Source organism: Pagrus major, chromosome 6 (genome assembly GCF_040436345.1).
Source record: "Pagrus major chromosome 6, Pma_NU_1.0".
NCBI classification, from domain to species: Eukaryota; Metazoa; Chordata; class Actinopteri; order Spariformes; family Sparidae; genus Pagrus; species Pagrus major.
Window position 1 is genome coordinate 16443650 of NC_133220.1, and position 25559 is coordinate 16469208.

At 44.4% G+C, this 25559-nt stretch overlaps 1 protein-coding gene across 1 annotated transcript in view; it reads left to right on the top strand.

Annotated features, from left to right (window-relative positions):
* The first annotated feature begins 1192 nt into the window (after positions 1–1192).
* Positions 1193–25559, top strand: part of skib (v-ski avian sarcoma viral oncogene homolog b) — a 33698-nt gene continuing 9331 nt past the window's right edge. The window contains exon 1 of the mRNA XM_073469302.1: positions 1193–2180. Within this exon, the coding sequence (XP_073325403.1) occupies positions 1287–2180 (894 nt within the window). The 5' untranslated portion in view covers positions 1193–1286. The remainder of the gene's footprint in view (positions 2181–25559) is intronic.

Below are 25559 nucleotides of genomic sequence, written 5' to 3' on the forward strand. Positions count from 1 at the left end.
ATAATCAGAAAAATGCTGAGTATCAGATCATACACAGTAGATACATACATGTGTAAGTTACTTTTACTTGACCTTTTGATACTTAAGTACATTTAGTATCAGATACTTTAACATTTTTACTGAATTACTTTTCATATAGGTGACTTTCATGTTTGTTAAAGTGATATTTAACACAATATCTTTATTTTTACTCAAATATGACTCCTGGTTACTTTGTACAACACTGTGTAGTGCTGATTTATGTGATGCTGGGTAATCATTGCAACATATTTCATAAAGAGATCATTTGTTTTATATGTTAAGTCTTAATTTGTAGGTTGTCAAATAAATGTAGGGCGAATAAAGAGTCCAGTATTTCTCTTAAATGAAGTGGAATTAAAGTATAAAGTATATAAAGTAGCCTAAAAGTACCTCAAATGTGTTTTTAAGTGCAGTATTTGACTATTAATGTGCTTAGTTTCCTCCCACCACTGCGTGTTTCTACTTTTTCAGTTTGACCTTCATGAACCAAATATACAAATAAACAGTTACAGATAATTACACGTTCAAAATAAAGTTTCCATAGAAAGACAAACATGTTTAAACATTTGAAGCACTAAAGTTTATTTTTATATTTCCCAAATCGACTCTATTTTCCTAAGCTCCACCCTCCCCTCGGCTCTGAGGGTTTTTTTTTTTTCCTTTTTTTTTTTTTTCCTTTTCTTTTTTTTTTATGTGCAGCTGCCATGTAGCAGAGGGAGGAACAGCTGGCTGAGGGAAGAGCCAGCCCGGGGAGTCAGTCACATTCCTGGCTGGGATTCAATGACTGAACCAGACACAAACAAACAGAGAGGGCGAGAGAGAGAGAGAGAGAGAGAGAGAGAGAGAGAGAGAGAGAGAGAGAGAGAGACTCACACATTGAGTGAGTGAGTGAGTGAGTGAGTGAGTGGAGACAGACTGAGAGTACGCCAGACTGAGCAGACGAGGCATATTTCGAGCGCACATTAGGAGTGCGTAAAACCGCAGGAGCGCAAAGCAACACTGCTCTACCCGGTGATTTTACGTTGGATGATCCGAGTTTCGAGTCGAGGAGTTGTCGACTTTAATTGCGTCTGCTCACAGGAACAGAGCCTGTAAAAAATTCAGCTGCCCTCAGTTTTCTGAATGGACGCGCTGGGAAAGCTTCTCCGGTGACATGGAAATGCGCGTTATTGAGCGTGTGGCCGGATGCTGAGGACGCCCGATCCGATAAGTCAATCCCAGCTTTCATTTTGAGTTTTGAAATCTCTTTTCTCGCCGGCAACAACATGGAGGGCACCAGCTTCCAGCCCCATCCCGGACTTCAGCAAACTCTGAAGCAGTTTCATCTGAGTTCAATGCGCTCTCTCGGCGGACCGGCGGCGTTCTCCGCTCGGTGGCACCAGGACTCCCTCTTCGCCAAAGATGGAAAATCGGCCGAGATGATGCTCACCCTGCCGGCTCAGACCCCTCCGGTGATGTCCGGTCCACTTTTCATCCCGTCCGACCGCTCCACGGAGAGGTGCGAGACGGTCCTGGAGCGGGAGCCCATCTCCTGCTTCGTGGTCGGCGGAGAGAAGCGCCTGTGCCTGCCGCAGATCCTCAACAGCGTCCTGAGAGACTTCTCCCTGCAGCAGATCAACTCGGTGTGCGACGACCTGCACATCTACTGCTCCAGGTGCACGGCGGACCAGCTGGAGATCCTCAAGGTGGTGGGCATCCTGCCCTTCTCGGCGCCGTCCTGCGGGCTCATCACTCAGACGGATGCTGAGCGCCTCTGCAACGCTCTCATCTACGGCGGTACCTACCCTCCTCACTGCAACAAGGAGTTGGGCTCTCTGGAGTTGGAGCGAACCGAGAAGAGCTTCAAAGTCTACCACGAATGTTTCGGTCGGTGTAAAGGCTTGTTTGTCCCGGAACTGTACGCCGGCCCGAGCGCCGCCTGCATCCAGTGCATGGACTGCAGACTCATGTTCCCACCTCACAAGTTTGTGGTCCACAGTCACAAGAAACTGGAGAACCGGACAGTCCACTGGGGCTTCGACTCGGCCAACTGGCGGGCTTATGTGCTCTTGGACCCGGACTACACCGGCAAGGAGGAGAAGAGTCACCTGGAGCAGCTGCTGAGAGAGTTGAAAGGAAAATACGACCTGACAGGCAAGAGGTCCAGTATACCCTGCAGAGTAAGTCTACCTCTTCTTATTATTATTGTCTTTGAGGCTTTTTTTTGTTTGTTTGTGTGGATATTTCAACAGCCTCGGGCCTACTACAGCATCTGCATTCATTAACATTCATTTTGAGCAGGCTTCCTTCTCATTAGCTCCTCTGTGATTGATAGTTTGTGTCCCACCCCCACCAAACTATATGTCACATCGCATCTCTCTGTGTCTGTACCCCTACACCTCATGAGGATACTGGCTCACCTCATATATGTCTGAGAGAGGTGACAGGGAAGCCTCTAACCATCAGCTGACACCCCCCAGCATCCCTCCAATCCTCTCAAACTCCCAGGTACACCCCCACAGGGTTACCCAAGGGCATCTGCATTATGATAAATGGAGTCCTGATGATATATTTTATTAGTGTGAGAGGCGAGAGGGGGGCAGGGGAGCCTATTATGGTGCCACGAGGTGGGGAAGGGGATAAGAGTTTAATGAGGTTTGGGATATGGAAATGTGTGTGTGTGTGAGAGGGAAGGGAAGGGGTTGAGGTTGGACAGCATAGGATGAGATATGAGTGTGTGTGTGTGTGTGTGTGTGTGTGTGTGTGTGTGTGTGTGTGTGTGTGTGTGTAGCTGTCCAGGCTCCATGCGTGGGTCAGAGATGTTTAGTATGGACAAAGGGCCAGGAGACGAGGTGGCTGTTCCTTCGTCACAGAGCAGCTGTTGTGTGGGACTCTGCTAATGAGTGGACATCTCTGTATGCATCACCATGGTGCTGCTCCAGTCTGAGCAGGAGCCAGGAGATGTCTCACAGGGAAACCTCAGTACTCTCTTTCAAGAAATCGTCGGCTTATAGAAACAAGCCCGAAACTATAACGACAGGAGGAAGGTTATCTGTGATAGGAAAGATGAGATTGTGTTGATTACTTCTTCTGTGTTTCGGTTCTCAGTGGGCACGGGACGATACGAAAATTTCATGTCACGATTATCCTGTCCGATAAAACATCTCCAGATTGCACTTAGACATACTTTAGCCTCACATTTTGCCGGGAACCAAATATTTTATTGTATCACAGAGTGGACACAACATTCAAAGAATCTTAATCAGTAATTTGTCATAAATCATAAGGAGGCCCGCACAAATAAAGGATGAGGAAACAAGAAAGACATCCTTGTTTTTGTTGGACACAATGCGCAAGCCATGGTGACAGCTTCAGGCATTTCAAAATAAACCAGGAAACCAACATAGGACTGTACGTCAGTGAGCTGGACAGCTTTTACAAGTCATTCATGTGAGGATATTCACAATCACCTTGATTCACGATTATCACAATAATGAAAATTCACCACAATCAACTCACGAGGGTGAGTTGGTGAGCGTTTTTTTTTTTATCGCAATCCGCAATAAAATCTTTTATATCCATGCTAAGCAGGACTGGGCTATGTGGTTTTAAAATAATATTGCGATATATTTTAGGCTATATCACGATACATAATTAAGAGAGACAAAATCAAATATCACAATATTTTTGACCTAATTCCTTGATATTGCACTTATTGTTTCTTTGACAAAAACATTAAGACAATGAGATTTTTGATAAATAATCATCAATAAGTCAAGTATTAGAAAAAGAACAGTTTGGTAACTTCAGAAAATGACATCACTTTACTGCCATATCACGATATAAGGATTTAATAATTATATATTTCCCAGCGCTATTATCTGTGATAGATAAAACGAGTTGATTACAGCTTTAGTGTTTTGGGTCTCAATTTAGAGATGTTAAGCTAAGCAGGGCTGTGCAATATGGCCTTAAAATAATATCAAAATATTTTTAGGCTATGTCGTCGTGATGCACAATATATCTCTCGATATTTTGAAATCTCCTCAAAAGCACTTCATAACACTTAGAAAGCTTCAATATTTCCGACCAAATACCTTGATTGTTGATATTGTAGGGAAGACTATTTCAATAAAATATGAACACAATGATATTTTTGATGAATGATCAGTAAAACAGTCATGACATCGCTTTACTGTAATGCAGACTTTAAAACAAGGAAAAGACAACACCCATACAATGATAAATTGTATCCAAAATCTTAGATGACATATAGTCTCATATCACAATAACAATATAATATTGATATATTGCCCAGCCCTGATGCTAAGGTCCTGAATGCAGCACCCTCACAGCTGATTTATGTCGTGTTTTCCCACAAATTGGACACAGACTCCTGACAAAATCTTTGTACAGTCAAGAGACATCTGTCTGCGCACCTGTGGCTAATTTCATCCGAGCTGCGGTCTGCAGGTCTTGATGTATCACCTGTGAGTTATATATTGTCTCAAAATGGTGATTCCTGCCTGCGCTGACAGTCTCTCAGTGTGTGTGTGATATACTCAGGGGCTGAGCATCATGGAGGCAGCGTGGTGGAGGGGGCAGTGCGTGTTTGCTGTGGTTCACTGTCAGTTGTGTCCCAGTTAGCAGACAGGCCTGGTCCTCGGGGAGCTGCACACCAGCGCTCTCCCATACATCAGCCTGACAGGCCAAGCTGCTGAAAGGCTGGACGGGGGCTCGCAGACCGCGCTTGGCTCGGCTTACCCGTGAAACAAAAACTCAATGTTATCGGTCTGCCTCAGCCTCCCTCTGATGTCAGAGTGTTTTATTAATAAGAGCGAGCCTGGAAGGTTACCTCCTCTGCCTGTATCATCTGTCTAGACTCCCACCTCATCCACTGTACGTGTGGTAGACGACACCGCTGAGAAGATAATTGCTGACGTAGTTTTATTTTGTGGAATACTTTCGAAGAGTTTGCTGGAGAGATTTAAGTGTGAATGTAGAAACAGCCTCCTCACAAAAGCAGAAGCCGGATCAGAGGAGGCGATGATAGCAGCGAACCATTGTGTCTGTTTTGCATCAGATCCAGCATTTGGTCATTTAGCCTTTTTGTCTAATGTGCAGATGAGGGCAGATTGCTGGAGGAGGCTGCAGACTCTCTCATTTAGAAGATGCAGGGTGTGTGAGCCAGGCCTTGACATGTGTTGTCAAAGGGCCGTAACCCCTGACCTTTCCCCAAAGACACTGACCCAGCCTTCCCCCATTCTTTTCACACCATCCAATCACATGCCCTTGTGTCCAGTCCACTGGCCAGATGGCTGTCTGATAAAGGACGGAGGGATATACAGTGGCCAGATATCAAACATCACTCTCGACTGCAGCTTCCAATAAAACATCCCCATTTTGTGCAGCTCTTTAGTTCAGATCCAGAGTGATTATTTCGCTGACCCACTGCAAAAAAAATGTAAATTTCGCAGAGAATTTGAGTTTTTGAGCTCAACTCAAATGGCTCGTTTCATTGTGTTGAACCTTGCGTGTAATAATTCAAATGTTAACTTTTCTGATTAGCATGAAAATCTTCAAGAAAGAGGATTGGAATTGCAAAAACTTTTTTTTTCCTCCCTTCAAAGTCAAATACTTCTGAGCATTAGCTGTAAAAAAAAAAAAAAAAAATCCCTAAGAAGTGAGGGCAATGCGATCAATCATCTGACTGAGTGGAGAGTAAACGAGGCTTCTGGAGAACTGTGGACCCTCCTTAATGGAATGGATATTAAAGCCATTCAACTGAGGCCAATGTATGCCGTTTCTCATCCCATTGTTCTCCTCACTCGATGAAATTAGCCTCAAACCTGTCGCAAACCAGTCGAGTATGTGTCGGAGACCAAAGGCTTGTGTGTTGTCAGGTAATAGCTGTTATTAAAAAGTGAATGAATGAATGAGAAATACCCTTTTCTTTGTATCAGGTAACTGTGTTGGTCTGCACTCGTATGTGGGCGTCTTTATGTATGCAAGTGTGTTTGCATGTAAACAGGCGAGTGTAATGACTGGATCAGCTGTGCGGGGCCAGATTAAAATGAGCTCTCTGCCGGCTCATTTCCATTCCCATCTGTCTGCTGACCTCTGGGAAGCCCTGAAAGCTGACATGGTGCATCTCTTTGGTGCTTGATGGGCCTGTCTGCCCAGCACTGACCCAGTCAGCTAAGACCCAACCCACCCACATCATCACCCAGATGCACATCGAGGCAGTCGCATTTGGTTCAGATGGTTCAGATTTAGTTCTAAGTCTCACTCCTGGTGTAGCAAAGGCATGTTTTTAGCAGTTTGTGCTTGTTCTTCTTTTGGAAACTTCAGTCTTTTGACTCCCAACCCCCACTGACCAGCCTCCCCCCCCTCCAGACCTCGACTGCCGAACAGAGTGGTCTGGCCAAAGTGGGGACGGCGTGTCAAGGCAAAGGGGTGTCAGGAGCTCCCAGGGGTTGTGGCCTTCATTCTAGTAGGGGTGACCCCATGTTAAAAGGGTGTCAGCTGGGGTTCTGTCATGGGTGATGTGTGCTAAAGACCTGCCGCCTCCTTTGTTTGAGGGCCGGGCTTTCAGAGGCTGTGAAGTGCAGTCATTTCTCTTTGTTAGCGCCTTGTTTCTTTAGGTGCTGTGTGGATAGGTCTGTAACCTCCAGCCTCTTCCAGGGTGGGAAATCCACGCTTGGGAGTTCGCCGTGTCACCAGTTTCCTGGTTATGTTCTCAAAGACAGACTGGAGCCTGGAGTGGTGTCTGCATGTCTGATGGAGGAATATGAGCTTACCATGATACTTTCATACCAACATCTGTTGTTCAAATTATGATTCTGGGCGAGTTGTAATTAAAATCTAACAGAATTAATTATTGGAATTTAGTTTAGACGTAATTTTGATTCGATATGCTATGTATTAATATTGGGAATGCATCCTTAATTCATCCAGCTAACTGCTGCTTACTGCAGCTGTTGTTAGCATTTTAGCTCAGTTAGCCTTGCATGCCACATATGACATCTATGTTCTTTCATAATACTGTATATTGAGCAGTTAACCTTTAACGATGCATATTATTGCACTGAGCATGTGTTTTGCATGTAAAGTGGAGTAAAAAAGTACAATATTTAATTAAATGTAATTAAATACAGTAGTGCATTACTTAAGGAAAGGTACTTCCATTAAACTACTACATGTTTACTGTGAGTGGCCTTTCTTTAAAAGGATATGTACACACAACATTTATGAGAAAAGTAGTTAATGATGTATTCAAGGTTGCCAATCAGGTGGAGCCATTCACGGTTTAATCAACTCAGCTCCCCCAGTCAAATATGTTAATTGTTATTATTGAACACTACATCAAATTATTCCACTGATCATTTGTTGTGTGTGTAAAATCAGCAGTCAAGTAATTAAAATGTACAATATTTGCCCCTGAGATGTGGTGGTGTACAATGTAAATACTTTAGAAAAGGTTCTTAGTTACATTCCACTGCTACATGTTTGGGATGTCTGCTTTAAAAAGATATTTACATGCAACAAAAGCTTCAGTGAATGATCGTTATTTATTAGTCGATCAAAAGAAAATTTAATTGCTATTTTGAAAATCTATTCATCTTTTCAGTCATTTTTCAAGCAAAAATGTCAAACATTTGCTGGTTCCAGGTACTAAAATGTGAGGATTTGCAGCTTTTCTTTGTCATTTGTGAAAGTAAATGAGAGTTTTGGGGTTTAAGACTGTTGAAAAAGCAATTTGAAGATGTCACTTTGAGCTCTTTCGCACATTTTCCACAGTGCCTGACATGTTATTGACTAAATGTTTCATTGTGAAAATGATCTGCACATTTATGGATAATGGAAATGATCGCGAGTTACAGTCCTACACTAAACATTTATGAGAAAAGTGTTTAATGATATATGCCAGGTTACCAATCAGGTAGAGCCATTCATGGTATAATCAACTCAGCTCCTTCACTCTAATATGTTCAAAAGATAATAGTTAAATCATTATTTATTTATATAGCACTTATGAAAATCATTGGTTACAAAGTGCATGCATATGAGCAAGTTAAAATTACATTATAAGACATTCGTCCTATAAAAGTAGGCTTTCAGAGGCAATTTAAACTGAAAATGAAAGCATTTCTGGAATATCAAACAATATCTAGTTTCAAGTCACTGTTATGCCAGTAAACCTTATTTCCCAGCTCTGTTCGGATCATCTCATGTGGACCATGTCTTGCTCCGTTCCTCTCTAAACCTCGATGACACAGCGCTGTGCTAATGTGTGAAAGACTTCTTGTATAACTGGTGAAGTGCGGGAGGAGGATGATTAGTGTTGATCAGTGATGATGAGACGAGGGAGGAGATGAGCACTGGCTGTGACTGCAGTCAACAAGCCAGTCGGTCGGTCGGTCCGTTTGTGGCAGAACAGATGCCCGTATTGGGTTAGTGTTATTCCACAATCATCATCAATTCCTCCTCGATCACCTCCTGATTTCCAGCTCTGTGATTAAGAGTCAGGCCCATCTGGTGCAGAGACAGGAAATCCTGGAGTCTGCATCTGCTGCTGGCTGAGCTACTAAGCTGCTGCAGTCGGGAGGAGGAGGGGGGTTTAAACTCTGATAATCCTACATAACCCCTGGAATGCAGAGACCACAGCGCACATCAAAACCGTCATCTTCTCTGGACAGCGTCTTCAGAACACAGATAGACTCAGACTGAATGTCAGCCAGGGACTCGCTCCTCCTTTTCTGCCTCATTCAAAGCATCCTCACAATTTATAACCAGTCCCTCTGGAATTTTGTAATTAGAGCATGAATTAGAGAGTATGTTACATGGAAGATGCACATTTCAAGTGCTTCTTTTCCGCGAGACTTGATAGGCCAGAGACACGAGCAGGATTAATATTTATCCCCTTCAAAATTCTCTCTGTCTCTCCTCAGTGACCTGCAGCTCTAAGCTACAGAACTGTTAGACCACATTGGAGATGTGCTAATGGAGCTCCAGCCAGAGCAGAAGTAGGCCCTGCTGGTGCCATATGACAAATCGGCATGCTGCTCTCGCCCACAATCCGCCCACCGACCACCTCCAAAGCTATCATAAGGATTAGCTCACGCAGCTAAACCAAACAGACTGCTCAGTGTTCAGACAGCATTTGGTCCAAATCTTGTCCGTGCCTCCTGTTCTGATGGCTAGCGGATCACAATCGGGGCCGCTATCGGTTCACTTGCAACTGGTGCGGTGCCAAGTTGTTGCCGCACAGTGCTGTGTGTGTGTGTGTGTGTGTTTGTGTGGCTGTGGGGAGAAGGAGAATGAATGTTTCAGGGATTTACACGACTGCCTTGCTCTTTGGGATATGCATAATTAATATTTTGGATTAGGACGGTTTAGATTAACTTTGAATTCTCCGCTGAGTTCAGAAGAAGCGGGAAGAGGAGACGCGGGAAATGTGCTTTTGTCTTCGTCTGCTGGCGACATAAAAGCCCAATTCCGTCGAAATGGTTCACATTAGAGACCTGTTTTGTGTGTGTGTGTGTGTGTGTTTGTGCGCGTGCGTGTGCGAAGGCGTGCGCCTCAACATTTTCGAGGCCCCTGTCAGACTCCACACACTCTCAGAAAGGACTCGTTCCTCAGTTGGAGTCTGCTCCGTACGCTTGTGATTGGAGGGCGGCTGTGGTTGCTAAGCAGAGCTGCTCTTCCTGTGCTAAATAAGAACTTCGTGCTCTCTGGCTGGTGGGCTCAAAGAAGCACGCCAGAACACACACGCACATAGACAGACACTCACACGCATGTACGCACAGACCTCACAGTGCAAAGACCTCTTACAGTACAGAGACCTCACCCTCCTCCATTCACTGCCCATCCTCTTTCATTCTGACCTCCGCGCTGTGACTCGATGAGTCTCTCCTCCTCCTCCTCCTGCTGCTACCGCGTTCCTTTCTCCAACTCCTCCTCCTCCACTCTGCATCGCACGCACTTCTCCCACAGGTCAGCACTGTATAAAGCTCCCCTCTCCATCAACGAGACCTCCTCGTCTGACACCTCCTCTGCCCCGCCACCATCACTCACCTCCTCCGTTTGACACCTCCTCGACCCTGTAGGACACACACACACACTCACACACACACACACATACACACTCGCACACACAGACACAGGCTCTCCTCCACTGAGATCTCCTACTGCACTCCCCCTCACACTGCATTATACTTAGATCTCCACCTCCACTGTAGTGAGCACATGCTGTATCAGTCTGTATTCAGACTGGCCTACATACGCCGCACATGTATCACTGTACTGTTCCAGGGTGTGAGGGCTGATTGTCTCGTTCTGAAGCGATGAAAAGATAGATAGATAGATAGATAGATAGATAGATAGATAGATAGATAGATAGATAGATAGATAGATAGAAATGGAGCGATAGTGCTACTTTGTCAGGATGACCTCATAACCATCTCCTTCTCCAGGCTCGTTTCAAGAGCCCGCTAAATGAACAAATGAGTGGGATCCACATTTTCAGCTCCATGTGCCATTACAGACGCCCATCATCTCATGTAGCTCATCTCAAAATCTGATCCATTAGCAATGTGTCTTCTGCACATCTGCACACACGGTACAGGTCTGAGGCGAGGCTTCTTTCTCTCTGCTTGGTTTTCGTAGGGGTCAGAGCTTTGGGTTGTCTAGCAGAACAATCAGCCAGTGTTGGTGAAAAGCTGCAAGCCCCTGTGTGCTCTTCAGACCAGCTCGACATGCTTTCTTGCAGAGATGGAGCAATGCAGCATTGTCAGCAGGCACCCGTATCAAATGAATTCAGCACAGCTGTCCTCTAGTGCAGAGAGGGGGGGAAAGTTATTTATTCAGTATTACAGTCACCCCAGGAATCCGTCATGGTCACTCTTTGCCTCAGCATCATCTGGTCAGGTGGACCTTTTTCCCTCTTTGACCTTGTTAGATTTGTTTATTACCTCAATGGAAAGCAGAATGCGCGTATCTCTGCGAATGCATCCCACTTTTGTTTCTCTATTAGCCGCCTGCCCCAGCTCGCTCTCACTTTCTTTCTCTCTGTGTCAGTTTGGCAGGGTCTCCATTTATAAAGACAGGCGTTACAGACGGGACACCTCTTCCCTCCCTCTTTTTGCAGGTGTCTTAATAGTTGCAGGGTTGCCCCGCGCTGGCTGCCCAGCAGGGCCGCCTGCCTCCTCTTGTGCTTGTGGCGTTGACAAGCGTCTGGCTTTATTTCCAGCCCGTCGACGAGCACAGACACAGATGGCCATGGCCTGAAATAGAGCAGGCCCACCCTTTATCCTATAATGAGGGGACTATTATAGGCCTTGTGTCTTAAGCAGTGTATGACCAGTGTCAAGAGAGGACCAAGAACACACATCATCTTAAAAAACCGTCAAGCTGCTTTTCAGATTATCATCAAAAACTGAAGTAATCACCTCTCCTTTTGGCACCAACGGGCTTAACCTGCTCCACAGGAATATGTGTTATATGACCTTTGGTAAAGAGGTGAGGCCCCTCATGTATGAAGATCACATGACAGTTTTGAACAAGAAAGTATGGCAGATTTTGGAGATAATCAATTCATGTGCGACCTCGTATCAATTGAATGTGTTAAATCAAATGCAGAGATGATAGTCTGGTTGGGGCATCTGTCCCATATGGAATGTATGAATTATTCCAGAGGTAATAGCAGGGCATTGTTGGTGCACTCATCTTCACAAAGACGCCCATCTCTGCATGTCCATATTTAATTCACCCCTTTCAGCTGCCTAACTGTACAGGCTGCTGATATAATGAGTCCCTCCAAAGAGATTAGTCGCCCTATCATCAACGCAGCTCCCTAATTTCTCTGCCTTTGTTGTGGTGCAGGCTGTACTAAATGGGATAAAGGGGCTTGGCCGGACACAGTGGGAGGAAGTGGCTTTTGTGTTGCTAGCAGGTGCAGTGGAATGACAGTTTTGGGATGTATGCTTGTATGCGTACATGCATGGTTTGCATTTATGTGTGTGTGCGTGTGCAGTTGTGCGTCTGGCCAGGCCAGGCCAGGAGGGTATGTGCTCCCTGAGTGCCGCTGAGATACACCAGGAACCTCTGGAGCTCGACTTGAACCCTCAATCACAGGGTTCCTCAGGGGTTTGCAGTAAATTCTTCAGGCGAATGGTTTTCTCTCCCCTTCCTCCTCCTCCTCCTCCTTCTTTTTCTCTCTCTCTTTTTCTGCTCACATCTGGTGAACAGCGCTAGCACCCCTGTCATCTTTTACTGCGTTGAGGTCATTTCCACCCTATCGGTAAAGTGGAAACACATGATGTGCAGGGTTCGGCCTTAATGGGGTGGGGCTGGCATGGACCAGCACTGACACAGCTTTACAGCCAAGAGCTGCCAAAACAGCCTCTATGTGGAATGCCTCCGACTTCAAAATTAAAGACATTCGGGGTAAATAATGTTAGAACACATATATTTACCCGCTACATATGTGACTACTATAATTAGTTACTTTTTTTAAACATGTAGGGTGTTTAAATGTTTCTATGTAAAGTGTGTTTTCTGTGTCTGAAAAACATAATCATGTTTGGTCTATAAGTTCAGAATGGACCAACTCCAGAAAGCCATGTTCCTCGTTCTGGATTTCCGAGTTTTACTTTTGCTGTTAGAATTCCTCCCTTCACTCACATTTTCCCTCTTAATCACATTATCGATTCCGACGAGCGAGCCAGAGAGTCGGGCACCGACTTTGGCGGACGCTCTGGGTGAAGGGTGTGTCCTCAACTTTAATTGGGATTCTCCTCTAGCAATAATGTGGATTTCCTCCATTCTCTGCCCCGCTGCGCCGCCATTCTTCTTCAAACGCTTCACACCACAGCTCGCAGTGTTTGTCATTCTCAGGAATCGGAGCTTGTGTCATTTGTGAAAACTCAGCTCTGCCATCTGACACGTTTTAGATGATTTCTTGACAGTGCATTATTAGTATCCGCTTTGTATGAATTAATTGTTCTGTCACGTTGACGACTACTTTTTATGGCAAACGCTGAAATCTTCCGGTCTTTTCTTCTGTAATGTAATGAAACCACCGCTCTGAAACATTTTGCCACTCTTGGATAATTTATTGCAAAAGGATCTCAACAGTTTAAATGGAGTTTTACAGTCTCTCTACATGGATCTCGATGTGTCTCCGAGCAAATTCCAGTCACACTGTTGTTTCCATTTTGTGGTAGACAGAGCTGCAGTGTAAAAAGGGGTGGGCTGCAGTCAGTCAGTCAGTTACTGTCTGTGGGTAGACTACAGGCGGAGTGGCTGCCAGCAGCTGCTGCATGGATTTTTATTCCTGCTGTCCAAACAGGACTCCATCATAGACTGCAGCAGCACTCGTTATTGAGGGCACACACTCCTGTGCTGCATGCCTCTGTCCTCATTACCTCTGCAGCAGCTAAGCTCTCTGCCTTTGTTCTCTCTCTTGGCTTGAAACAGGAGAATATGGAGAGAAGTGCTGAGGCTGCAGTTAGCTCGGCTGCCCACAACTTCTGCCGCACAGGAAAAAACATAGAACAGACAACCACCACCCCCCTAAGCCCTCTTGTCTACATATTTCCACAAAGCCAACGCACAGGGGATGCTCTAGTTTGATTCATCATCCTGGCTCGGACGTAGGCTGCTACTTTGCTCAGCGTCTTACATTCTGTTTGTCGTCCTTTCTTTGTTACACTGCCTGCCCGCTCGTGTCGCTTGTCTGACTTAAAGAATTCACTCTAAGGTGTATTTGTGTGCTGGCCTACTGACCAAATGCCCTCATTGCCAATCTGCTGTGTGAAAGGTCCCATAGACTCGTTCCTCAGAGGCGTCAAACAGCAGTCGCGCAGAGTGGCTGGAGGGACAGTAAACTTTTATCGCACTAATAACCCACAGTCGCAGCTACCTTAATGGCTTAGGCAGCCATGCAAGGGGTTGCCTGGAGGTCAGGTTGAATTGCAGGACATAAATGGTAGATTCCAACCGGTAGAACAAATAAAGGAAGAAGAAAAAAGGAGGGACATCTGAGGTGAGCAGAGGAGGGGGGGAGAAAGTTGTTATTGGAAGAGCAAATAATCACTTAAATTGATTCGCAGTAAAAGGAAGCCATTGATTGGGCCGCTCTTTTATAACAAGGCGATCTTTGGCCTTTTAACCCTCTTTCCCACCCAGCTCTGCATGCTCGCAAACCTTGGACTCAGTCCGAGCATGCCGTCAAAGGCCACAACTCCTACACAAGTGACAAGCGAGTGAAAATATTTGACTTTGCCCAGCACTTGGTGAAAACATCGCTCTCAGAGAAGAAGTAGCAGAGGAAGAAGAAGAAGAAGAAGAAGAAGAAGAAGAAGAAGTGTGTTAATGGAGTTTGAATCTAAACTTTTTTTCTCAGATTCCTCTCCCTTCTGGCCGAGGTGGACGTGTCTTGAGAGTGTTTGTTTTAGGTGAAGTCAGTGCTGGAACAGTATGTTGCGAACCGCAGGCCAGACTGTGGTTCTGCGGTTCAGTTCGACCTGAATGCAGACTGCTCTGTTTGTTTTGCTTCTCCGTTTCTCAGGGAGAAATTTAGACGCTGCCAAAGTCCTGCGCTCACACCCAAGGCACGCAAATAAAACCCCTTCACACAGAGAGAGAAGAAGAAAAAAATGTACCTGGGTGTAGCCGCTACATCTGGACCTCACCACCACCACCCCAGTGCAGCAGGGGTACACTGCCGTCTATTGGTGTCTCTCATCTTGTAAAAGGGCTCTTTGGGAGATGAGATGGCATTTGATTGTTTCAGTGGCAGGATGTTTGTGTGTTTTGTTCCGAGCCTTTTCATAAATAGCAGTTTTTATGTCGCTGAGGTCAACTGGTTTTACTAGACTGGAGAGGCAAGTCCAGAGGCAAGGAGGCCTCCCCACCGCCATCTGGCAGCCATAAAAGGGGGAGCAGGAGGTTTTTAGTGGGGGTTTATGGGATGGTAGGGTGAGACACTGAGGGGAGGAGAGACAAGAGTGGATGGTGGACTCTGGTTGCCCCCAAGTTGCAAAGCTTCCTCTGCAGTCTGAATGACAGGTCAGAAGTTCATTGCCTTCTTTTTCATCCTGCATCTGCCTTGTAAGGTGACGGCGGTGACGGCTGGTCAAGAGTTCGAGGGCAAAGGAGAGGACGTCACCGTGAAGCTGTTACCACGGCTATGAATAAAGATATATTCTGGGAGAGAGAGAGGGAGCTGCTTTGTTTTGATTTAATGAGCTCACTGTGTTTTAAAAAGTGTTTTTAAGAAGCGAGTGTGTGTCCCCTTGTTGTCAGCTTGCAGAAGATCAGACCTGAGTCTTACAGATGGTGCCGAATTATGTGGCTGCGTAAACACTGGTGATTCAATGGCTTGGTGTTGTTTGGGTATGCGTCACCCTCTCAAAAGCGCCCTGCACACACCACAGAGTAACGAACAGTAAGTTGTTTTGTGCGACTACAGATCCAGCAGGCTCTCTTTTTACAGTCAGGTGGTGGCTTTATTTTGTTTGTGGCGGTAACGGCATTGTTAAGCTATGAAAATACTAGAGTCCAAGGCCAGTGTGATTCTCATGGAGATTTTTCAGTGATGAAGACGCCCCGGAGAGTCTTAGTTATGTTCCTCCTGGAAGATTTCTTTCCCAGTTTTTAAGAGCCGGAGCTGGAGCTGTCTGGTCCATCTGAAGCTGGATGCTCGGCCTTATAGGTTTTCCAGAATGGGGTTATCATTGCAGAGAGGACTGGGCTGCTCTGCTGACTCTGGCACTGATACCTCCCATAGAGATTTCATCTTTTGTTATGCTGCAGCTGAGATGTGTTAACCCTTTAGCCCCTTCAAGATATAAGTAGTCGATGGTTATGGAGTTTGTATCTTGTGAAACACCTCCATGTCTCTGTATGTGCATATATTTGTTGCGTATCATTAAAAATACCAGTAAAAGTCAATGTGTTTGTTATATAAATTAGTCCAATCGACCCTGTTCTCTCGCCAGACTTGGGTTGGGTTTTCAGACCCTCTGCTGCTTCGCACAGTTTGTATATGAAGAGAGGAAAAGTGCTGACAGCAAAAGAATGAGAGCGTGTTTGGCAGGCACGCCCTTGTAGGTTTCTGTGTCACTCAACTCTAATAAATTTTTAATCGTTTCCTTGCTGTGGTATAGAGCTCAACATGGCTCTGCTCAGTCACACACTATTTAGGGGGCTTAGTTCAACTCATAAAATAGAGGAATTGAAAGTGTAAGGTTGGGATTGTTAATCATTAAGAAAAAAAAATCTGTTCTGATTCGTACTACGGGGCTGTTTTCTCCAAGGTTCAAATTATAATCAGAGCTTTGCGGGGGTCTCGGAGAAAACTAACGTCAAGGGTGGAGATAAATAAATAAATGATGGCCGAACGACTGCTTTCCGTGAGACGGAGAGAAAGAGAGAGAGAGGTTGTAGCAACTACTGCCACATCCTGCTCCTCTTCTGAACTGTCCAAGTGTGTGCTGGGTTGCATTAAGTCTGGTAGCAAAGCCCAGTTCTTTTGGAAAACATGTTTCCAGATAGTAACAGTCGTCACATCAAACGATGCAATATTTGTAATTAAAATAATAGTTTTTACCTCCGCCAACTCTGTCCGTTGGTTTGTTTGTTGGTTGGATTGTGAGCAGGATTACACAAAAACTACTGAATGGATTTCCACGATACTTGGATGGAGGATGCGTCTCAGCCCACATTAGACCCCATTTACTTTTGGTGTGGATCCAGATAAAGGGACAGATGCAGGAATTTTTTATTCTCAGTAAAAAATCTTAACATATTTAGGTGACTGGTGTCTAAGAGTGGATACAAAAGGGGACTGTTGGGCCTTGACGGAGGTATGCACTCTCCTGAGTGCTAGTCTAGTTGGTAATATATTAGCAACCCCCACAGATGTAGGATTTTACTGCTTTCATGGGAGTTCAGCTCGAACTCAAACCGTGGTTTTCACACTTCATCATGTAAAAATTGTATCAGCAACAATTACACACAAAGCACAACCTCTTACTTCTTGTTATAGGTTGACTGATACAGTCAAAACTTGGGCTATGTGTCTCTATTGGAGCTGCAAAAATTAGCTGTTAAATAAATAAATTAGTGGCACAATGGAAAATCTGTCAGTTATTGCTGCTTTCAGCTTCTAAAATGCGAGTATAAGTATAATAAACTAAATATTTGGGGATTTCTTTCAGTTTTCTGATGTTTTTTAGACCAAGTGAGTAATCGAAACCGAAAATTAAAACACATTGGGCAAATTAATCGTTGTTATGATAGTTGTTACGCGGAGTCATAGTTTCCATGTTAGGGCGGACATTTCCGTGGAATCCGTGTAACACCAGAGGCAATTTAAATAGCAGCAACCTCAGTGTCATTTCAAAGTCCTTATTATTAGGTTCATTGAAGTGTCTCCAATGATTATCATGACAATAGTATTAAATATACTTCCATTGCCAAGAACATTGATTGCACTTGACAAACTTTAAAGAAAGCATCAAAGGCACCTTCAAAAGCCGCCACAGTGAAAGACGTCAGCCCCAGACTCCCTGAGAGCCTCTCAACATACTTCGGCCTGTTTATACGCACACATTTTGCGTCATGTCGGAGCTTTAAGCGCAGCAGTGAAATAAAGCACAGGCCCTTGATTGAGAGGCTGGAAACGAGGGACTCTGCTCTTGCTTTAGTGGTTCCATCCACTGCAGTGATTCAGGGGATAAAAATGTGGCCTGTGTCTCTTTAAGAGCGCTGGCCTGTCTGCAGAATGCATCAGTCCTGTGGAGCAGACACAGGCCAGCAGGAGGAGGGGGGCGGAGGGAGGAGCGTGGGGCTGTGCGGAGGGAGGAACGAGGACAGGAGGGAACAGCCGCAGTCTGGGCTTCCAGCCTCCTGGCTAGACTGCTGAAAGTTATTATTGAGTTCCTGTGTAGGGCCTCCCCTCCCTGCGGCATACTCCTCTGTGCTCACTACGAGGTGGACGGGGAGTGCGGGAGAGGCAAAGAGAAAAGTTGGCAGCGTCCCATGCCCCTTTGCAATGACCTTACATGCAACAAATAAAGGATAATTTTGTTTGATTCTGTGTTTTTGCAAGGGTGAAGCCTCTGAAAGCCTTGCAAGACTGAGAGCAACCGCACACCCTAACAGCCCTACAGCTGCTCGACAGCAGCTGAAACTGCGGCCTAGCTCGCTGTTGTCTTAAGTTACAGTTTAGCAGACATGTCCTGTTTTCTTAGGAATGGCCTTAACTAGTCAAGACAAGAAGGTTGACAGTTCACCAGTGAGAAAGCAGCCAACTAAATCCTCTCCTGGCGTGCTAAGTGATGAGTATGATTCAAGGACAGGTGGTGGGAGGACGATGACGCCTTCGGTCTCCTTCAAATAACTTTACAGTAAATGGCGGCAATGAATTTTAAGAAAACGTCCCATCATATAAGAATAAAGACGACTAATTATGAAGAGCTTCACCAGCAACACAAGCTAGTTTGCTTTTTTTTTTTTTTTTTTTTGCCCTCCTACGTGTAATTAGTCTCTTGTAGGCTATCTTGTCAGCGTCCAACCTGCAGGTTTCAAAGATTTGCTCAGAAAGGCCACGGAGATTACATAGTTACACACATCATGCCCTACTCTCAGGCCTGCATCTGCCTGCAACGCTAATCCCTGGCCAGCCTTCCCCTTTAGCAGCTACATTAGGGCCACAAAGCGCCTGCGTCCTTCCAGCTCAGCCCACCAAGAGAGAGAGACAGACTTTTATGTAATGCTCTGTCCGGTGTATTTGTTCTGAACCTGCTGTTGCTTCAAGCGAGGCTCCCCCTGGTTAACAGTACCCAGCTGCTGCCCGTCCTACTGTACTGAACTTGTCATGGCTCTGGCTCGCGAATGAAGCCTGAACTCATCCAGCACCTGAGGCTCGTCAGGTTTTCCTGCACGTATCTTATGCAGAATGTCACATATGTGCCCTGATTAATCCCAGCGTGCGTCTTCATTCATGGTCAGTGCGATCATTCGGTTTTAAAGCTGTCTCGGGCAGGGTTTTTGCAGGAGAGCTGGGCGAGGGGGGGAAAACCCTGGCGCTGAAATGGGTATTTTGTGGAGTTCTGTTTGTTGAGTCAGAGCTTAGTTGGGCTCTACTGTTATGTGGTTGCCATGGAGAAAAACACAGGCTCTTGTGCAATAAAAATCATCCAGGAAAAGACATTTCCAAGAATTTTTCAGAGTCAAGAAACAGACGGCAAATTGCTGAATTCATGAGGTGCTGCGGTCCACCATGCAGCCGCCCCTCTCAGCCCTCCATTTTAGAGCGCTCGTATTCATTTTATGGAATCTGCCAGGCTCGAGCCCTCTCACCTAATTACTTCTGTAAGAAGATATGTTTTCCTATGAACGGAGGAGGGAAACAAAACCAGTGTTTAAGGCTGGAATGTGTGATCTTAGGAACGGATGTTGTGGGTGTTTTATCCCCTATTTCCCTTACAGACAATTCCTTGAACAAGTGGAAACAAGTGAAATGCTATTTGATCTCTGTCAAATATTACTGTACACACACACACTCGCACTGTGAGGCCCTCGTACATTTGAGTCACATTGTTGCTCTGCCAGAGAGGAACATTTTCGGAGGCAATAACTCCTGCTGTACTTTTGAAAATGCGTTGACAGTTAATTGGTTGAACACTTTCTCCCGGAGCTGTGATTCTCTTCAGTTACGTCAAGGCTCCTTATTGCACTTTAATATAAGATCTCTTATTCTTATTGTTTCCTGTCTTTCTGAATGGATCCATTAGCGCTTTTCAAAAAGTGCAGTTTTCTAGCATAAGAAAAAAAAACCCTCTCACAGTGTGAAGGGGGGCAGCGCACAAAGCTATTCCTCCGCTTTCAAGCTTATGAGCTAAATTTGAAGTTCAAAGCTAATTAAGCAAAAATAATGTCTTCAAAGGCCACGTTGTGTGTCTGTAGCGCTAACTTAAATAGTATTTCATTGTTTGAATGGTCTCGGAAACAACAGCCGTGGAGCACAGATTAGGTTTTCTAACCTCGTGACCAGGACGGCAGCATTTCAACAGAATGACCAGAATGAGCAAGATTTATTACCTTGGTTCAACCAATTAGCTCCAGAGCCGTTCTCAGGACGTCGACTGTGTTGGTGAAATGACATCACATGGGACCCTGAGTGAGCACTGACCCTAACTTCACCTCACCCTCTCACAGCTTTTATGACCTCCTCCACTAAACCCCGCCCTGCCCCCACCCTGTCCCCTCACACCTCCTAACCTCTGGTATTCATCCCATTTTCATCTTTCCAAATAAACCTGCCACCTGCCCTCCTCTTCAACCGCAGCTCAGCTGACGGGTGAGCTGCCTTACCATTTTAAAAAGTGTCAAACCCTCGATGGGTCATTGGTGACACGGTGGACGTTGATTGGTTTATGGCTGAGATTAGCTGTGTGTTACTGAGCTGGTGGTTGTTGTTGCTCAAATTAGATTATTTAAAGCACAATGTCTGCTGGAAATATTTTATATATTTAGTCTGCAATAAGAAGTAAAAGCAGAAAGAGGGTCATTTTAGGAGCTGAAACAATTAGAAAAATAACCAGATACTATTTTAAATAATCGATTTATTGCTAATTTTTGACACTGGAAAAAGAACGAATACAAGATGTATTTTTCTTGTAAAAAAATGATTTTATATATATATATATATATATATGTATATATATATATATATGTATATATATATATATATATATATATATATAAATATTATTTTATTAGAATTGGTACTTTCGGTCAGATCAGCACAGATTAATCAATTCATCATTAATTAGTTGACATTTAAGGACGTCATCTGATTTACATTTTTCTCCATTTTTTTTTACATTTTATAGACCAAACAATGACTCAATTAATCTAGAAAATAATCAACTGATTAATTAAAATAATCGTTAGTTGCAGCCCTACTGTCAAACATGTGATTGGCTATCAGGGGGAGGGGGCAGCAATGATTGACAGGTGAGTGAGGTGACTGAGTTAGTGGGGATATGAGAGCCTTTTGGGAGCCTTTTCCGCATGTGGTATCAGAAAAGTATCTCAGTATCAATACTTTTAATAGCCTCGCCAGATAAATTACATATTGAATTTTTTTTACTGAGATCAGATGTTCTCGGGTCAAGTGTCTGTAGAGACGGCGGTTGTCTGTTTCATCCCCTGTCCTCAGTTGTTAACATGGAGATCTGACTGTCCATCTGGCCTGTCAATCTCTCAGACACTGGAGGTCTAGACCCTGACTGAGTCCAGACTGCTGTAACTAGCCGTCCAGTTGCTCTCCCCTCCCTCCCTCAGTCTCCCAGGTCTCCTCCTGTGCTGCTGACTTCTTCACCGTCTCTGCCTTCCCTGTGAGGGAGGTGCCGGGGAGTCGCCCAGTACCAGGTACTGCGGGTGATATAATGGTCTATGTATTTGGAGCTGTTACTGTTTGGGTTGTGGAGAGGTTATCCAGTGACATTTTAATCGTCTTTCGGCCTTCTTTGCCATGGCATTAGTATTAATCTGCAGGATTAAAACCCAGCCAGTCAGACACTGGTCTTGCTGTCTTGCTGTAGAGCAGAGGGGGAGCGTGCTAACAGCGAGAACGGCGGCGCACACTTCCCCGCAAACAGGCAGGGATGTGCTTATCAGTAACAGACCAAGGTTTTCAGTCTGGAGACATCAGAGTGCTGATGAGAGGTTGATTTGTTAACACATTCAGCTGTATTAGAGGGTGCAGAGCTGGTTTGAGGAACCACAGATTTTCACGTTTCTCTTTCATTACTCTGCTATCAAAAACTGCCCCACTTTGATATCTTGTTTTCAGACCTAAATCCTATTTTTCTCTTTTGTGTCTGAAATGATCTTCTTAAAGTGATTGTACGCATCGTGAGTTCTTTTCACCTCGTTAAAACAGGCGTATTACGTCTTCTGTGACTCTTAAGGAGCTTTCTAAAGTCAGAAAAAAAGGACCTGATGATGAGACTTTTGAAGCTTTTTGAATTAAATGGGCTCTGTGGACTCCATTTCTAAGCTAACGTTAGCTATTGTTGCTCTCTGTTGGCAGAGGGGAAAGAGGCACTCGAGAACGTGCATAAAGTCACAACCTTTGGACTGTTGTGGAAAATCCGACCTGAGCCCTTCACAAAGAAACCCACAGTCCAGCAGCGTTAAACAACTTCAAGAGACGCGAAAGATTTCATTTTTCACGTCATAAAAAGTGATTAATACATGTAGATTACTACAAATTTTTGCATAGAGCCCCTTTAATGGGATCATTGTGAAGCTGGAATCGGCAAATGTTTGACTTGTTGTTTGAAAAATGACAATCGATTAATCAACTAGTCGTTGCAGCTCTACTACAGACTGTCTATCTCACCCTCGGCTGTTCTATTTTAATCTTACTTGTGAACGTCCCTAAATAGCTTGATTACCCAAACCCTAGCTAAGTCTTTTAATAGCGTCGGATATTTTATTGTTGTCGTATCTTGGATTGGATCTCAGTTTATTCCACTTTTGGCAAAAGAAAATGTAAATGCTGCTTTTTGAGTAAATGTAGTCGCACACACCACCAAAGTAGAGTTACTTTTTGTCGTGAAACAGCTCTGTTGGTTTTAAAATCTCTCCTTTACATTCCAAGAATTAACATACAAATAAGGCCAAAATTAAAGATATTCTCATTAATCTCATCCAAGCAAACTGAGCGTGGTTCGTTTTATTTTTAGAAATCAATTCCTTGTTCCGTTACGGCAGCAAATAAACTGGCACCGATGTCCAAGATATAAGTTACTGAGTTAAAGCTGTGTTTACATTTTAGCTGAGAGGTGTAAATGTTGACACCGCTTATCTTGATTTGAGCAGAAGCCATTTACCTGTTTTTCTTTTTACAGTCATATTAAACTAAATGAATTACAATTACATCCCAGATTCAAGTAAAGGCAAGGTATAGATCGTCTAAACACACAGAGATGCATCACCGGCAGAGAATCAGATGAGTGTCAGTGCGATGCCAAGGGATTAAGCTTGCATGGCAAAGATGGCGTTGGCACTGCTACGAAACAGAGATCAAGTTCTGTGAAGGCACGCACACACGTACGGAAGTCGGGACACAGCCGCACACATGCTGCACCACGCGCTGCATGAAATTGTCATGATATTGATTGGTTTGTAGTTTTTGAGAAAGACAGAGGAAAACAGCTGGAATGCATTGAGATTTCCTCTTTTTTTAGGTGTGGGAAGTATCTGGAAACCATTTCGGTCGCCGCTACAAAGACTTTCTCACAGCTGTCCTTTAATTCAATTCAAGAGCACACAGACAATCTGAATTACCACTGTGTATTCCAGCGGTGTTGCAGCTGAAACTGCCTGGTCAGAGCTCTTTCTTTAATCAGTGGATACTGTTCAATAGAGGGTGCAGAAGAGAAGAAAAACAGTCATATTTACACGACTAAATATTTAATTTGTTTGGCTTTGAGCCTGAAGAAATCTCTCCACTTCATTACAGTGAGATGTTTTGTATGCAGAATCAACCAAAACCAAAGCCGTAATTGGCGCATAAATCTAATTTCCTCACAAATTTGCAGAAACTCTTTCTTCTTTTATTCATGATGTTCCTGAAAGTTGCATGAAATACGTTTCAAGTAAGGATTCATTTTACCCTTCAGGAGCACTAAATTAAATTCCATAAACGTAGGTCAGCTCGCGTCTGTCTTTACTCTTTCTCTCTTTCTCTGTCTTTCTCGTTAACCTTCATCCCCTCCGGCCTCGTGGTTAGCGCTGCAGCTGCTCCTACATTATAAGTGTGCTAAATGTGAATAGAAGCATAAAGGCATTGTGTGTGTGTGTGTGTGTGTGTGTGTGGTATGTCCCAGTAATGTGCAGGAGAGTCCTGCCTTTTATTGGTTTGCAGACGCAGCCGTGTGTCTCTCTTCAGATCATGTGGCCTGATGTTTGATTCTCTTATTCCAACAGTGCAGCAGGGGGGCTCAGACAACTATCTGCTGAATTTGGCGCTATGTGCGTCTATAAATACACCAGTCACAGAGCACGTTTCATTTCCTAAGATAACTTTGCCTAACAACCATACCAAACATGCTCATGCTAATAATGTATAATCTGTGGTGATATCTGTTTCGTGTCTTTTAGTCTCAGGTTTCCATGTCTGTTGAAATAACTTACGAGCCCTTTGTACTGTGAGGTCATCCTCCAAGAGAGAGAGAGAGAGAGAGAGACAGAGAGAGAGTGATTTGGACTCCACTGTCAACATACTGTAAGAAAGGCAGGCGGGCGGGCAGGCATGTCTGTGTTGTTACGGTTGCCATGTTTGGACCTGAATTGGAATTCATTTCTCGCCGCCGAGCAGTAGTACAGTAATCTTCCTCTTTTGTTTGCTCTCACCAGCGAGATGATCTTTTCATGCACTCGCCGGGAATTCACTTCATTCAGGAACAGGTTTTTTCATGAACCTCGAAATGAAACATGTCATCAAAAGATTAAAGAGAGTTTAGTGCGTCTTAATAGCTTGAATTCACATTCGAGCATGTTGTATTATTTTATTGAGACGTGAATTAAACACAACATAATAGTTGCACGGGGCGTCTTGTCCATATTATCAGGTCAGTCTGTCTTTATTCAAGCCCCTAAAAACTGGAAGAGGTGGGACTCCTTTTCCAGGACAGACTGTAGACAGTAGACAGTGATGGCAGTAATATAGTTTAGGGTGGCAACGGTATGAGATTTTCACGGTTTGATAACCATCTCAGAAAATATCAGGGTTTCACAATGTAAGGGTCTCCAGTGTTACACAATAAGTTGAAACAGCCCTTAAAGGAATGAAAACAGAAGGATTAAACAAACACACTATTATAATTTCTCAAAATATTATATCCTGACTAAACTTAATGTACTTAATTGTACACGGCATGATAACCATGAGTTTTCATACCGTGGTGTACCTCAAAACCAGTATACTGCTGTGACACCAGCAGACAGCAAACAGTAGTAGTTAAACATATATAGCGTATATGTGTTCAGTAGGAATTACCCTAACTGGTTCCACTGGGGTCACTGGATCGTGATAAACACTGCTCACACACTTTGTCCTTCTGTCTTGAAGCTATATGTGTCAAGCTGTGCAGACCTGATGTGATATTTTCCACCTTTAGGGACAGCAGCTCGTCCTGCATCCGCCTCAGACCTCATCAGGTCTCAATCTCAAAGACAATTAGGACAATCCAATAAGCTTTACTGTAATGCAACCGTATGCCAGGCCCTGCAGCTCTCTTTGTGTGTCTGTACTGTCACGGCTCGATACGCAAACAATATATCCTTCAAACTGGACACAACGGAGACAGAATAAGTTGGTAAATTAAGCTAAGATTTAGCGAGGGGAAATGGGAGCTTGTGCTGTATCTGTGTGGCGTAGGGATGAAGTTTCAGGGATATTCTGGGCAGACACCAATAATTTTCCCCCAGCTGTTACGAGGTGACCGCAGGGCTTTATATAAATCAAGGGA